The sequence below is a fragment of the Chiloscyllium plagiosum genome, unplaced genomic scaffold, assembly GCF_037043375.1.
Source record: "Chiloscyllium plagiosum isolate Xiang-an unplaced genomic scaffold, Cpla_swu_hap1 HiC_scaffold_22, whole genome shotgun sequence".
In the NCBI taxonomy this organism is placed as follows: Eukaryota; Metazoa; Chordata; class Chondrichthyes; order Orectolobiformes; family Hemiscylliidae; genus Chiloscyllium; species Chiloscyllium plagiosum.
Genome location: NW_028270160.1, coordinates 19687211 through 19703277, shown reverse-complemented (window position 1 = coordinate 19703277; position 16067 = coordinate 19687211). Strand labels below are relative to the sequence as shown.

General features: G+C 42.0%; 1 protein-coding gene across 1 annotated transcript in view; it reads right to left on the bottom strand.

Annotated features, from left to right (window-relative positions):
* Positions 1–237: 237 nt before the first annotated feature.
* The window catches only part of cacul1 (CDK2 associated cullin domain 1), a 117507-nt gene continuing 101677 nt past the window's right edge, over positions 238–16067 (bottom strand). The window contains exon 9 of the mRNA XM_043712850.2: positions 238–6907. Coding sequence (XP_043568785.1) covers positions 6858–6907 — 50 coding nt within the window. The 3' untranslated portion in view covers positions 238–6857. The remainder of the gene's footprint in view (positions 6908–16067) is intronic.

The following is a 16067-nucleotide window of genomic DNA, read 5'->3' as shown; positions in this document are numbered from 1 at the left end:
ATTAATGAACTGAATCGTGAGGGCCCCTGATCAAACTGGAGTGCAGTTAGGTATCATAAATGCAAAAAAAAAGCCACTTAACCAAGAGTAAATTAAAAAAACACAACCACACCAAGGCTACAATTTCATATAAACAAAATTGACTGAAACTTTTATTGTCTCACAAAATAATTGAGACAATAAAAATAAACACCATTATTTTCATTATTTAAGGTTATGAAAATAAATCCTGGAAAATTTGCAGCAAACTGGATATTTTTATTGAAAGAGCGGTACACACCCAAGGTACTGCAGATCACATTTCAGACACCCAATACCAAATTAATAATCAATCTTCCTTTAATAAAATAAGTGACTTTACCATATAGTATGACTTTATTTTAGTGCAAACATTAATTATTTCTCTTATGCAACATATCACCTTAATTTCAATTATTTTTTATTCAAAGTGAACGACCTTTTGTTGTTTTCTACAGGTTGCATTTTGAAACCAACTAAACTCACTTTTTTTTTAAACCTGCAATTATTTTCTCCAAGCATATTTGAAAATACATTAACAGGACCACATTAACACAGCAGCATCATTATTTGAAGATACACTAAGTAATCCTACTACAGTACTCAAACAAGATTTCGATAGGAACTGTTTGGATGTTGTTCTACAGGCTTGAGCACTTTCGGAAACCAAGATCTGCTGCAGAGGTCTAAGTTTTAGTTTTAAATGATAGTCTAATTATGCTATCCATAACGAATATCATCTCATTGCAATATGCAACGTGAGAAAAAAATGATATTCCCTTAGTCTTGATGCTGCAATCTCCTAGGAGCTTTAATGATCTCTTACAGTCTAATAATCTTGGAAATCTGTGGAAGGAAGAAGTGTTTATGGGCTCTATAAACTGAAACACAAAAATGGTACCAATTTACTTAAAGTGCCTTATTGAAGAACATATCCAGTTTAGAAAGTTTGCATTCAAAATTAAAATACAATCATATAATCTACACAATAAAATATATTTTCAAAAAGAACATAAGCAAGCAATTTCAGTGTATTCTGTCCATAAACATTTATTACAAAAAGGTAAGCAAAATGTAACTTCTGCCTGTGATGAAATTTCAATTGGCCTCATCATTTCCATACTGCAAGAAACTCATTAAAATAACTTGAGGCTTAATTCTCTTTACCTAGACCTTTTCAAAGGAATAGTGTTTCCCTCCTTCCACAGAGAACTTTGCCACCACATCCTCCTCCTGTCTCCCATCCTGAAGTTGATTCCTCACTTGGGTAAAGGGTTTTAGTTATTAGTGGCCCTCAGATGCTCATCAAGTGACCACTCTTCGTGTGAGAGTCTATATCTAGAATATCAGCTGGGTATTTAGATCCGAAATGCACAACATCAAGTCCCACTGTGCCTTCATCCAATGTCCATTTTTAACAATGAAGCTACAAAACAAAAAAAAGTGAAATCCCTACTAATCTTTCTTCAGGTCTTAGTATTTTAGGTCTCCAACCACTCCCAAACTTTGAACAGTAAATTGAACACAGGTCAGAAATTGAACCTGGTACTTTTAGCTCTGTACCGATTGATACATACTTATACAGTAAGCCCTTAGAGAAGCCTTGTTTGGAGAGCTAAAACCTATATATCTTTGCAATGATCTCAAGGTTTAGTATCAATTGGGAAAAGGAATAAGCCCAATCCTAGTTCTCTGTAGAGGCACTGCAAGAGTTCTTTTCTCCCAAATGAAAACGTAGTTGAGAGCTGGAGACTGCTTTCTGGCTTGCAACAATCAAGACACTAACACTGTTACAGGAGGGCAATCTATTTTGTCTAGGTGCAGAAATCCAGAATAAAAATATGATCAGATGTTTCAGGAACCAATGGTGCTATGCATCAATCAAATACCAATGGGTTAAAGCTTTTCACTTGGAGTAAGTTATACATGGAGAACCATGAGTTCCATTCTGGATCTTCCATATTAAACAATATAGCCCAACTATCTACAGACACTATTCTGATAGGGAATGTAGAATATCAGGTGAATTACACAGTCATCTTTCTCCAGAAAGCTGAAAATAAAATCACTTTAAAATTCAACACCTATAAAGCAGTTCAGGTGAAGATCAGTCAAGTTTTCTAACAGGGTTTACAGATATGCATATTATATTGAAAATACTGCATTTCACCTTTTCAGAATGAAGTGTCCCTTGTAGAAGTTCAGAAAACTGCCTTATTTAAAAAGGAACTACACACCCTAAATGTGAACTAATCTGCATACTTTAGATTTTAGGGTGTGTTTCTTTTTGAAGAGGACCACAATTATGTAGGGTACGTTCTTGGCTTGTTTAGTATGTGTCGAATTACTTTGCAAACATTGTCACCCCATGGAACTTGTTTTCATTGTCTTTAGGATCAGAAAGGCATTTCCCGGAATTATCTTCTTTCTGAATTGGATTAGGGTTTTAATACTAAATGCCTTTCCTGGACAAATACACAGTATGTGGGAAGCATTGAGACTTGCGATGCCAGTTGTAACATACAACAGGACACGTATGATGCGCTAGCTTTAATTTGCCTACCTGTGTTTATGAATATATAAACAATTTTAACATTGGGAATCTTGAAATTTAAATTGTTCAAAATAGAGTCAATAGATTGTTCCACCTAAGTCACTGTGGGTTTCCTTGCACTATACATGTACCTGCAACAGAATAACTCACATTGAAAAGGGAACACATTCACTTTTGAAAAGAAAATTTAGAATATAAATTTGGATCTTTAAACATTAAAAGTGCATTGTTAATTCAAGCTGTAGACAAGGTCAGAATATATATTTCTATCCATATATCTCATTTTTTGTGCACTATCTTCATTTGTAACCCCTTCCTCTCACAAATTTCCCACTTTCAATTTCAATACAAGGTCTCAGTATTGTGCCTTTTGTAAATGGGGTAGGTAACTTGGCAATAAAAAACTATCAGTGTCACTCGTAGTGATCACTGAGGGATGTACAAAGGAAGCCTATTATCAATCATCTTCTGCCATCTTCAAACTTTGTTTAATGCCTTCTATTGTGTTTAGTTGAAAGATTTGAAACTATTCTTTGCTGCACATGCTGGATCACCAGAGCTCCAATTGACAACTATATGAATTTATTGAACTTACAGTCATGAAATTTCATCATAAGCAAAAGATCTTTTGTTGACATATTTAAGATAAAAACTTTTATTATTATACTTTTAAGATAATAATAGCATTTAGAACTTTTTTTTAAAGCGACACTTTTCAGCAAAACCTGCCATTGTGTCTTTGTCTCCTAAGAGGTTACAACCTTTTCATGCCACTTTCTGGGCATCTGCCTGATGAAAAATGCCTGCAGGGATGAAAGGATGACAAAACTGTTCCAGCAATTAAATACAGAGAAGCCTTTAGCATATTAAATAGATTTTGTCTGCAGCCTTGAGTCTTCCCTGAGGGGGCTATGTTGAAATGCAAGCTGAAGCTGCATAGGTTATAAGAAACTAATGCTTTTTGATTTAGACCTTACTTTGATAGATATGCAAACCAACCTGAAAGCTTTGTTCGGCTATGAATCATCCCATCTATCCGCTGTCCTTAACATATTTTAATGCTGTGCGAGTAAGTCAAATTATCTCAACTCTTAATTATACAGTCTGAAAAAATAACTTTGCTATGCACAAATTATGAATCTTAACAGCTTTTCTATTATATCTGAAACAAGCAGAAGATTTCATGATTGAAATTAGTCTGTCGATTTTGACTTAGAGTGGTCAAATCACAGATGCACTCTTTAAATACCCATTTATAATTTCAGTACAAAGAACATAACTGTGGAAATCATACCCCTTCCCTTAACCAAATGTCATAAATATTAGAAACTGGCATCAGCAATATAAAATTAAGATTAATTATTTTCGTTTGAATATCATCGCGATAAGACAGAAAGTCAATTGGTGTCCTCATTATTTCCCAATTTTACATGAAGCACTAAATTTATATCTGGAATGTATAATTGTACATGAAAAGAATTTCCTTTAAAAAGTTTACCCAAAATAGTAAAAGGAAAGCATTTAAGAAAAAAAAAAATATCTTCAGTTTACACAGCAGTATTAGCACAGATGGCCATAATCACTGGGAGAAAATGTAATTAAATATTTTAAATTGATGGTGCGCATGATGTGAAATTAGATGCTGCTGAATGGATACTTAGATTGTTTAGACTCTCCATCACTGTGCTGGGGAAAAACATAAAATAACTGCAATTAAGTCCCTAATGCCTTTTTAAACTATGTTTTTTTGACATATAAGCTAATTACCAGCTCCATCACAGGATTGAAAACTCATGTCCCTCACTACCCCAGCTGGATGAGTCCAAAACGTATGGGCATAAATAGATGATAGGCACTAATAAATCCAATCAATAAGAGGCAGCAAAACATCTTTACTGAGACAGAAGTGAGAATATGACACATGTTCTATATGGGAATAATTAAAGGGAGTAGACCAGATGTATCCAAGAGGAAGTTAGTTAAGTACATGAGATAGAAAGGATTAGAAGCTATTTTGATGAAGTGGGGTAGCAAGATAGTCATGTGGAGCATGAACAATGGCCAACCAATCAGGCTGAATGGCCATTTTTGGTGCTATAAGCTCTATAGTAAATTCAAAGTGGCCTTGAAGGACCAGTCAGAAGTGCAATACTGTTCCACCACAATTGCCAGTTTGCTCAAAAACCCCCTGAAAACAATAATGTGTGCCATTCAGGATCTCAGCTCTGTTGGCACATAGTGCATTAGACTAAAGGGAACTGTCTAATCAATTTCCTGCATCATAGTAAAGCATGGGAAATCCTTACAAATAGTAAAGGATGGGGAAAGGATTGGAATTAAAATATGTATCTGTAAACATCTCTCAAAATTAAGCAAAAATAGCTGGAAGCATTATTAAGAAGAATTTGGAACTGGAATAACATTCACTGGTTTGTTAGGGCCACAAGATCAGTTTGACCAAATGCATAGAGTCCTGTTCAAATTTTTTGTCAATGAACCCCAATTTTTTATTGTGGTCACAAAGGGTGTTGGGATCTGGGAAACAGATCATTATGTTTCAAATTAACAGACAATTCATCTAGAATGTTAAACATGTCTTCTAACATGGAAGTGGCTTTTTAGAAGCATTTTAGACTGCCTGCTGAGGAGTCATACTCCATTGCTTTGTAGAATGAGAAATTACACTTTGCAACACTTGGATATTAGTTTAAATAGATGTCTACATCTACGGGGACCATGGGTTAACTCTGATTTTCATGGTTATGCCTTACCATTAACATGTCACTCACAGGTAAAAATCTACTGCATTATTTATGTTATACAAACAGGTTGCAATTAAAGGCTACAAAGGTAAGCTACTACTAAAATACTTACACAAATGAGCAAAAAAAAAAGTTATCTAATAACCAAAACCAATTTTGGGTTTTATTGCACAATTGAAATAACTGCTATAGCCAAACAGGCAAGAGTTGCTCAATTTTAACCCAAAATTACAATTATTTGTTGTCTCACATTTTTGCTGAGATTTTTAGTCATACTAAACCAACTTAGAAAGTTACCCATGAAATAAGAGTAATAGCAGGATATTACTAAATGCGAAATTGTTAGGACATCTTCCCTCTTGTGCTTTTGTCCTTTCCTGAAAATTCATGTCCTTCGCAATGAGGCAGCAGGTAATATTGAAAACAATAGTAAATGCAATGACACATTAACTGCTCAGATTTAATACAGCAGACCAACTATATGAGGAAAAAATACTTCACATACTCACTCCTGCTCAATTATCCAGATTCAAAATGATAGGCAAGGGGAATAAGGTAAAAAATGGCACAGTCTTCACGCAGTCAAATATCTACAATAGCAAAATATATCAGAATACTAAAATTGATAAAATGCTTCAGAATTGGTACGGTGGCTTAGTCATTATTTAGTAGAGTATTACATAAATATTGACTGATACTGTATTCAATAAAAAATACATTCAATGAAAATGATGCAAATGAGGCTTCACATACGTAGTTTGGGTTTTAAGACTAATTATGATTACTGCTGTGCATACCGTTTTGGTTAATCCTTTACCAACAAAAATGAATTCTCAAGATTTTTTTTAAAAAACAAAAAAATCCCTGTATCACCATATATCCATAGTTGAATATGCATGACTTCTCACTATTGTGAAACCACTTAGTTGCAAATGTAGTAGATTTAGTAAAGATCCTGACAGAGGAGTGTTCTAACAGTTTTAAAACACACAATTCGGTGAGAACGGGGGCTGACGTGGACAGTAAAGACAGAATTACAAAATCTCAGAAATTGAACAAACGCTCAGGAATTAAAGACAAAAAAAATTCCCTGGCCAACATGGCAGAACAGGGAGCACCTTTAATCAGGGTGTTTGGATGATTAGAAGTCATGAAAATGGCAAGCATGTTAGAAGATTGCTGGAAACTGTGCTTCTTGCAAAAAAGGATTAAATTCCATTCAAAAACCATTGCTAGGATGCTGAAGTTCACTCAATGTGAACTTTTACACTATACAACCAGTCCAGGCACAACACCATAGAAATGAGCCTTTGGAAAGAATATTCCCAAGTCTGTTAGCAGCATGATCATCAGAAACAAAACTTAAAAGATGACAAGTCCTTCTCTTAAGAAAGGAGGGCAAGAGTAAAACAGGCTTGAACTTCAGCAAATGCCCCTCCATTGCATGACTCCCTGCACGGTTTAAGAGCCTTTCAGTTTTGTCCTTCTTCCAAGGCAAGAAAAAACAAGTCTTCAGTTTTTCACTATCTGAATCCCCTTGTATTTGCACATGATGATGTTGATGCTGACCCATCTAAAACACAAAAGAGAGAATAAGAATTTTTGAATTAACATGATTAGAATAGGAGGTAAAGAAAAAGTAAACATTTGCAATATTTTTAAAAATGAAAATTTAGTTCCCTCCAGAAAAATTAAGACTTGAAGTTATAGCTAGGAGTTATTGCTTTGGGTAAAATGATCAATCCAGGTACAAACTGTGCCCCAAATTATTCAAGTTTCAAGAGGTTTTTAAACACCTCAAGTTTTTGTATAACAATTAAACCAAAGAGGCCAAATTTTCATTCAGTTGCAGAGTTGAGACCCGTACTTCCCTGCTCATGGCCAATTTTATGCTAACATCCTGCCTTCAAGCAATTTTCATGAACTCAGGATCAGGAGTGGGGAAGGGACAGGTAAAAGCAATGCTCACAAACAGCAGATGGTTAATTAATTCAAGTAAAGGGCCCAATATAGAATCTTACAGCCGGCATACAGCCCTTTTGCTGAGGCCAAGGAATGAAGGCACCCTCCCGATGGCGTTGGTTCATCAGCTTAAAAAAAAAGTATAAACTCTCCAGAGGGGATCGCCATCTCAACACTACCCTCTGTTTTTCCTACCAGCACTTACAACTTCCTGTTGGATGGTGGAGGTATTAATCTCAGAGTCTGAGAATACCTCCTATTGGCCCTCAGCCTCAAAAAACTCAACTAGTCTAGGCTCACAGAGGCAGCCCTTTATTGGCACTCTATTCAAAAAATTGCCCTCTGGCTCTGAGCACCATAATATGAGGCTTCTCTAGCCATGTTCACAATCAAAAGTGTAATAATGCTACTCCTTTAACAAGCTTATGTTGTCCTTGGGTTTTTTTCCAGAAGGGTCATAAAGACACAGATTCCAAAATGTCTGTGCTTATCTATTTAAAGAAACTTTTCGAAGTTTTTAAATAAACACTTGTACAAAGAAAGGGGAGTGTGGCTAGTTCTTCCAGCTGGGGTTGGTTTGATTTTAGCAAGCAGTCAGTTTTTTTGAGGCTGCTGGTCAAAGAAACAGCTACAAGATACTTACCTGGCAGGGGAGGTACTAGGATCAAGAGTGGAGCTTCGAGTCACCAGAGCTAGTGGAGATCATCGCTGGATCGTGATTGGACATTGGAGGATCATTTGGTTGTGCTGACCTGCTCTTAGTGGATCTTCATGTTGGCTTCGGTCTAACGCCAATTCAGGGACCAGCCAACCTCGGAGCTATGGCCTCAGCAGGCGCCCACAGCCCAGGCCAGGGCATTTGCAACACAGTCCAAGTGACTATGAAGAAGGTGGAGGATCGTACACCTGTTGATCGGACAGTGTTTGTCAAAAAGGTTCTGCTAGAGTGCTGTGGGTTTGACGCAGCAGACGTATACTGCCTGCAGGATTTCCCTGGGGCAGGCTATTTTGATGTGACCTTCAGGAGTGTGAAGCAGTGCGAGCAGCTCCTGAAGGTCTTCAAGGAGAAGGAAGGGGAGCCTCTGTTCCCCATCTTATCGGCAGCCCTGTTGTGTGTGTTTCCTGCACAGAGTCGTCGGGTGGTTACAATTCATATGTACAACCCCTACGTCCCAGCAGCTGATGTCCTGACCTTCCTGAGAAAGTACATCCAGGTCGAGGGAGAAAGTACCGATGTGGTCCACCCTTTTGGGATCTGGACCAGCAAACGAGTAACCCTGAGGGTTGATGCCAGTGGGAACATCCTCCACCCACCTCCAGCTTTGCTATCAGAGGGAGCAGAGGGTACCTGACATACGCAGGACAGCCGAAAGTGTGCCGAACCTTGGAAGGTCAGGCCACATGGCGGTGGATTGTAAGGTCGCTATCTGTCGGAACTGCAAGCAGGAGGGTCACCCGACCAAGCAATGCAAAGAGGCCAAGAACTGTAATCTGTGTGGACAGGCGGGCCACGTGTACAAGGCCTGCCCAAGACGAGGGGCCACCACCTACGCACAGATGGCTGGAGGTGGCAATGCGAGCCATAGACCGCAAAAGGCCAGAAAGCTACTACAAACCAGCAGGGGAACGGTATCTGGGGGCACCCAGAAGGATGGAGTGGAGTAGTCGGCAGCCTGCGGGGAGGTTCAGCAGCCAATCCAAGCTCCTACAGGACAGACGGAGGAAACGGAGGAGGAGCGAACCAAGGAGGCAGAGGAGTGGATTCCTGTAAAAAGCAGGAAGAGGAAACCTCATCAGGCCCGCAAAGCCACCCAGCAAAGGGGGAAACAACACCTGCATGAGGAGGATACAGGCAGCTCTTCAGATGGTGAGGACGGGCGCAAGGAGGGTAGTCACTAGGCGAAGAGAAGCGCCGTGGGGAGAAAGGAGGGCAGCACCCCCCAACCAGCAAATGGCGAACCCTCTGAGGGGACTGGTGAAGACCACCCCACTACCAGGTGAGAACCAGGAGGTACCCACCACCCCACAGCTCCAGGTAACTGGGAGCAGCGGTCCTGTGACAGCCCCGCTGTCAGACAGAGAACTGACTGTGCGAACCCTGGTCCCGACCCGAAGACACCAGAGCGGGCAAATGTCCGCGGCGTGGAGCCAGACAGCTACCGCAGCCCTGCAAGTGTCCAGCACTTTGCATTCACTTCAGGAATGCAGATAGTTACCACAGGAAGGCAGGACCAGCAGCAAATGGACACTGGTAACCTCAAACTGTTAAAATGGGGATAAAAATTGCCAATATTAATGTACGTAGCATTAAAACTGCTACGCGATGTGTTTCTACGTTGGTCTTCCTGGCCAACGTTAAAGCCGATGTCCTGTTTCTGCAGGAGTGTGGGATACTGCACCTCAGCAGCTACAGGAGATGGTCGAGCTTGTGGGCCCATGGGCTGTCAGTTTGGTCAGGGGCAACGATAGCCGCGCCTCCGACCTGGGTATCCTGTTGCGAGGAGGCAACGTCACCATCTCCGAGATGAAGGAGGTGATGGGCGGGCGCCTCCTCGTCGCTGATGTCATGTACAGAAATGCTCCCCTGAGACTGATTAATGTGTACGCCCCAACAGGTAAGAGTGAACGGTTGGCCGTCCTGCGGCAGCTTCCACTGTTGCTGGCTATGTCCAGGCCGGTCATTCTGGCCGGAGACTTCAACTGTATCATTGATGCAGATGGACGATCCAGCGGAGGGGGAGGGGGGGGGGGGGGAACAGTAAACTGGATGCCGCGTCCAGAGTCCTGATGGAAACGGTCAAAGATGCCAAGCTGCACGACGTCTTCAGCACCCCTGCAGACGGAGCGCTGCGTAGATACACCTGGTCACGGGCAGACGGGTCTATACACTCAAGGATAGATTACCTGTTTGTGTCCCGAATGGTCCCTGTCAGATCCACCGACGTCAAGCTGGTGTTCTTTTCTGACCACTGCCTCCTGCTGGCCGACTGTCACCTACAGGACGAGCAGCGGGCTGGTAAGGGAATGTGGAAGCTGAACACCAAGCTGTTGACCCCGGGAAACATTGAGGAGCTCAAGAGGGATTACGCAGGTTGGAGAACCGTGAAGGCCCTGTTTGAGTCTCCAGCGGACTGGTGGGAAACAGTAAAAGGGAACATCAAGAGGTTCTTCATCCTCAAAGGTGTTCAAGAGGCGAGAGAGAGGCGGGGAAAACTGTCCAGCTCCAGGAAAGTATGCAGAACCTGCTCCTGCTGCAGACGATGGGGGTCAACGCCACGGAGGACCTCCAGGAAGTGAAGGGCCAGTAAGCCTTGCTCTTTGCCTCAGAGGCCTCCAGGATAATCTTCTGGCCCAGGGTCCGCTCCATGGAGCAGGACAAAACGTGCTCACATTTCTTCTTCCAGAAGGTGCACAGAGAGCCCCAAGCTCAGCAGCCTGAAGGGAGAAGATGGCTCAGGCTGACATCATGAGGATCAGCAAATCCTTCTATGCCAGTCTGTATGACTCAAAGCCAAACGACAGCGCGGCCTCCCAGTCGTTCCTGTCCTCTATCACGGAGGTCTTAGACAACAGAACACGGGAGAGGCTGGACCAGCCGCTATCTCTGGATGAGCTGACCAAGGCCCTCGAATCCTTAGAAAAGAATAAAACTCCTGGAAGTGATGGCTTACCGGTTGAGCTCTATTCTGCTCTGTGGGACTTAATTGGCCAAGACCTGCTGGAGATGTATGTCAGTATGCATCTGGCAGGTATCTTGAGTGAATCCATGAGGAAAGACATCATCACCCTCATCTACAAGCGGAAGGGGGAGAGGGATGAAATCAGAAACTGGAGACCAATCTCACTATTGAATGCGAATTACAAAATCTTGTCAAAGGTCATCGCCAACCAGGTCAGGTCTGCTCTGGGATCGGTGATCCATCCTGACCAAACCTGTGCTGTACTGGGCAGGAAGATCGCTGAGAGTCTCACACTCCACAGGGATACAATCATCTATGTGCAGGACAGGGGGTTGGACACCTGCCTCATCAGACTGGACCAGGAGAAAGCCTTTGACAGGATATCACATACATATATAAGAGATGTTCTCTCCAAAATGGGCTTTAGGGAGGGAATCCATAATTGGATCAGACTGCTCTACACCAACATTGTCAGTGCAGTCTCAATCAATGGGTGGGAATCAGATAGCTTCCTAGTCAGATCTGGAGTCAGGCAGGGCTGCCCTCTCTCTCCTGCCCTGTTTGTGTGCTGCATAGAGCCATTTGCCAAGTCCATCAGGAAGGATGCGAGCCTGAGAGGAGTGACTAATCCTGGCAGCGGGAGCCTACAGGTTAAGGCCTCCCTGTTCATGGATGACGTCGCTGTTTTCTGCTCATATCCGCTGTCCATGCACAGACTCATGTGCATATGTGACCAGTTCGAACGGGCCTCAAGGGCCAAGATCAACCGAGGCAAAAGCAAGGCCATGCTCTTCGGGAACTAGGCAACCAATCCTCCATCCCCTTCAGGACTGACCACCTAAAGGTGCTGGCTATTTGGTTTGGAGGGGCTGGGGCTTGCACCATGTCTTGGGAGGAGGAGTGTATCAGGAAAGTGAGGCAGAAACTGGGCAGATGGAAGCTACGGTCGCTCTCCATCGCGGTAAAAACCTGGCCATTAGGAGATGTGAGGCACTGTCAGTGTTGTTATATGTGGCACAGGTCTGGCCTATTCCCAGAACCTGTGCCGTCGCAGTCACCCGAGCCATCTTCCATTTTATATGGAGATCAAAGGTGGCCAGGGTCCGAAGGGACTCGATGTATAAAGATCTGGGCATGGGGAGAAAAAAAAACACCCAATGCCACCCTCACCCTGATGGCCACCTATGTGTGTGGCTGCATCAAGCTGTGCGTGGATCCCCGGTACGCAAACACCAAGTGTCACTACGTAATGAGGTTCTACCTGTCCCCAGTGTTGCGAAGGATGAGCCTGGCCTTGTTGCCGCGGAACGCTCCAAGTAGTTGGACCGTTCCGTATCACCTGTCCTTCGTAGAGAAATTTATGAAGAAAAACACCTTTGACCACAATTCCATCAGGAAGTGGTCAGCACGTAGTGTCCTTGAGAGCCTTTGGGAAAAGGAGAGGGCGGATCCTGTCGAACGGTTCGCTGAACAGACTGTCAAAGTCATTTGGCAGAATGCCTCATCACCAGAACTTTCCAACAAGCAGCAAGACATGGCTTAGCTGGTGGTGAGAAGGGCTCTGCCTGTGAGATCCTTTAAGCAGGCCCAGTCTCTCTGCCGCACCGCACGCTACCCTTGAAGCAGCTGTGAAGGGGACAAGACTGTCACACACCTCCTTCTGGAATGTGCCTATGCAAAGGAAGTCTGGAGAGGAATGTAGTGGTGTTTGTCGAGGTACGTTCCGAGCAGCTCCATGACGCGGGACTCCGTGCTCTATGGTCTGTTCCCCGGGACGCACACTGAGACGAACATCAACTGTGCTGGAGGATCATCAACTAAGTCAAAGACGCTCTTTGGTCTGTCCGAAACCTGTTGATCTTCCAGCTGAAAGAGCTGACCCCGACTGAGTGTTGCGGACTGGCAAATTCCAAAGTCCAGGACTACATGTTGAGGGACGCGCTGAAGCTTGGGGGCAGCTGCTGCCAAGGAGCGGTGGGGAAAGACCGCTGTGTAATGTCTGTCTGCCAAAGAAGCACAGGGGGCCCACTCAGTAAGCGGGCTCCGCTGGTGCCTCAGCTAAATATATGGATGGTAAACGTACAGAATTATTAATTCCGATCTCTGTATATAAAGAAATGCAAGGTGCGCCTATGAATGGCACCACCAATTGTACAGATCATCAAAATATTTTATGAATAAAGTATTTTTGAAATTAAACAAAAAAGCTACATGGAACAAGGTATTCCATGCTGAATCTCTCTGCCATCTCTCTCTCTCCTGCAAGATCCTGTGTTTGATTTTACTTTTCTTGCCAAGGAGTGTTTATGGGGATTGTTGCAGGAACAGTGTCATTAAGTTGGGAGAATCTGTTGGGTTTTCAGATATGTTATGTTATTCTGCATTCTGCTCTATTTTTGTTTGGTTCATTCAGTACTCTATAAATAAATCCTGTTTTGTTTGAAAGCAAGGGATTTTGACCAGCTGCACTCTTGGATTACTCAAACCAATGAGAAACGTTAGGGTCTGGGCTACCTTCTTGAAATGTTTTGAGGGTGTCTGGCCTGGTCTATAACAGACTGGGGACTCTTTGTGGGATTTGTTCTATAGTTCCAAATTGGGATTGGGTTGCTGGACTCGAAGGCAGCGAGTAGTAGGTGTTAGTGCCTTTTGATCTGGGTGTTGATTTCAGTTGGTTTGAACAGTGCTTGGGATAACAATGGCTCTTTCAGTCACTAAGACTTTTCTGGGGGTGGAAGAAGTGACTGGCGGCGTAAGAAAAAGGCCAAGCTGCTGGAATTGGTAGACAACCTGGCGTTGGAACTGCCTCCTTCCGTGAGAAAAGGAAATATAATTACAGCTTTAGCTCAGGATTTAAATTTGCTGGACAAACTATCAGAATCTTCAGAGATGATTAAAGTTCAATTGAAATTGAAGCAGCTTGAGTTAGAGGCAAAAGACAAGGAATGAATTGCATGAGCAGAACAAAACGAAAAAGAGAGAAAGAGAGAGAGAGAAGAAAGGAAATAAGAAAGAAAATTTGAACTCAAGAGTTGCAACTTTGACAGGAGTTCGAAAACTCCCTTCCTAAAGTAGTGAGAACTCATGAAGAGCAGTAAGTTAAAACAGCAAGATTAGCAGCTGAAATGGCTGATGAATATGAGTTGGTCTATAAATCAAAGTTTGGCTTAAAAACCAATTACAATTGGAGGGACAAAAATCTGGGAAAAGAGAAATCCAAACATGGAAAGGGAAAGGTCGACCTCAGTGAAGATTATAAGGATAACTTACCACAGGGAAAAAGGAAACCCTTGAAGGGTAAAGAGAAGTTAAAAAGCTCAGTGTTTTCACTGCAACAAAGTAGCCACATGAAATCAGTGTTGGTGGGTTAGGAAGCCAGATGTAGGAAAACAGGATAAGCCAGTGAATTTTGATGGAGTGGTAATGGAAAGCACAGTGGAGGCGAGAAAGCTGTACCAGAATTTACAAGCTAGTTGGACGTTGGTTAAGGAGGAAGGGCCAGATCTTTATACCTGCTGAGGTAAAGTTTACTCGTGTAGGCCAGAGGTAAAGAGTTTTCAATATTAAGAGATACAGGATCCTCTCAATGTTTGATGTTGGAAGACTAAGAGATATGTACCTCTGAAGATTGTTGTCGCAAAAAGTGCTAGTAACAGGGAATTCACAGTAAGAAAAGAACTCAATTATTTAGAGAGATGTTAGAGTATCCACTGAAGTGTGGAGAAGTCGTAGTAGGAATACTAGCCAAACTCTCAGCTCCAGGAATATAATCTGTCCTTGCTAACAATATAGTTGATTCACAGGTAGGAATGCTGCCTATTGTGGTTGAAAAGCCAGTGGAAACACAGGCAACTGAACTATTGCAGGACACATATCCTGGGATTTTTCTCAACTGTGTGATAACGAGGTCGCAAAATCACCAGCTGAAACAAGAGGGGTCAGAGTACAGATAAGAAAGTCAAAGTGGAATTAGCAGAAACCCTGTTTGATCAAATGGTTGAGACAAAACAGGAGCCAATGGATGACAAAGCAGACATCTTTGGCTCATAAATTAACTGAGTTACAGCAGAAAGCGGAGAAACTAAACCAATTATATCAAAAGGCATACACAGAAAAGGAATCTGAATATATCCCTGAATGCTACAATGTTCAGCATGATGTCTTAATAATGAAATGGAAACCATCACAATCAGGCAGATGTGAAATGGGCAGAAGTTTAAGTTGTATTGCCAATGGTTTATAGAAAGGTGATATTGTACGTAGCACATGAACTACCAGTAGGGGGTCATTTAAGAGTAAGAAAAAACCCAAGCTAAAATACAAAAAACATTTTTACTGTCCTGGACTGCACAAGGATGTAGTGAATTTTACCGGACAGTTCATACATGTCAGGTAATTGGAAAACTATAGGCAGTAATAAAATCTGCACCTTTAATACCTATTCCTGCATTTGGAGGTTTTTACAAGGGTCTTAGAAGATTGCACGGGACCCTCCCCTAAAACACATCGTGGGAATCAGTATTTGTTAACAATAATGGATGTGTCCACTAGATTTCCAGAGGCCATTCCATTATGCAATGTCACAGCTGAAAGGATTACAGAGGAATTACTCAAAGTTTTCACTAGATACGAGATACAGTCAGATCGAGGGTCAAACTTTACATCAAAATTATCCGAGAAAGTTATGGACAGCTTAGGAATAAAACAATGCAAATCTACTGCATACCATCCAAAGTTGCAGGGAACACTAGAAAGATGGCATCAGATATTAAAGACCACGCTGAGGGCTGTTAGTCAAGACTGCCCAGATGATTGTGATATGGGAATTCTGTCTGTACTTTTTGCGATCAAGGATGCACCACATGAATCGACCAAATTCCGTCCATATGAATTTACTTTTTGGGCATGAAGTGAGAGAACCACTAAATTGATTAAGGAGAAACTGGGTAAGTCAGAATTCAGAGACCACATATTTGGACTGTATGTCAAATTATTGGGAACATTCAGAAGTATCATAGCATACAATGAAATGGGAAGCAGATGAGCAATCAAAAACTTGCATCATCGATAAGGTGTTAGTGTTACTTCCAG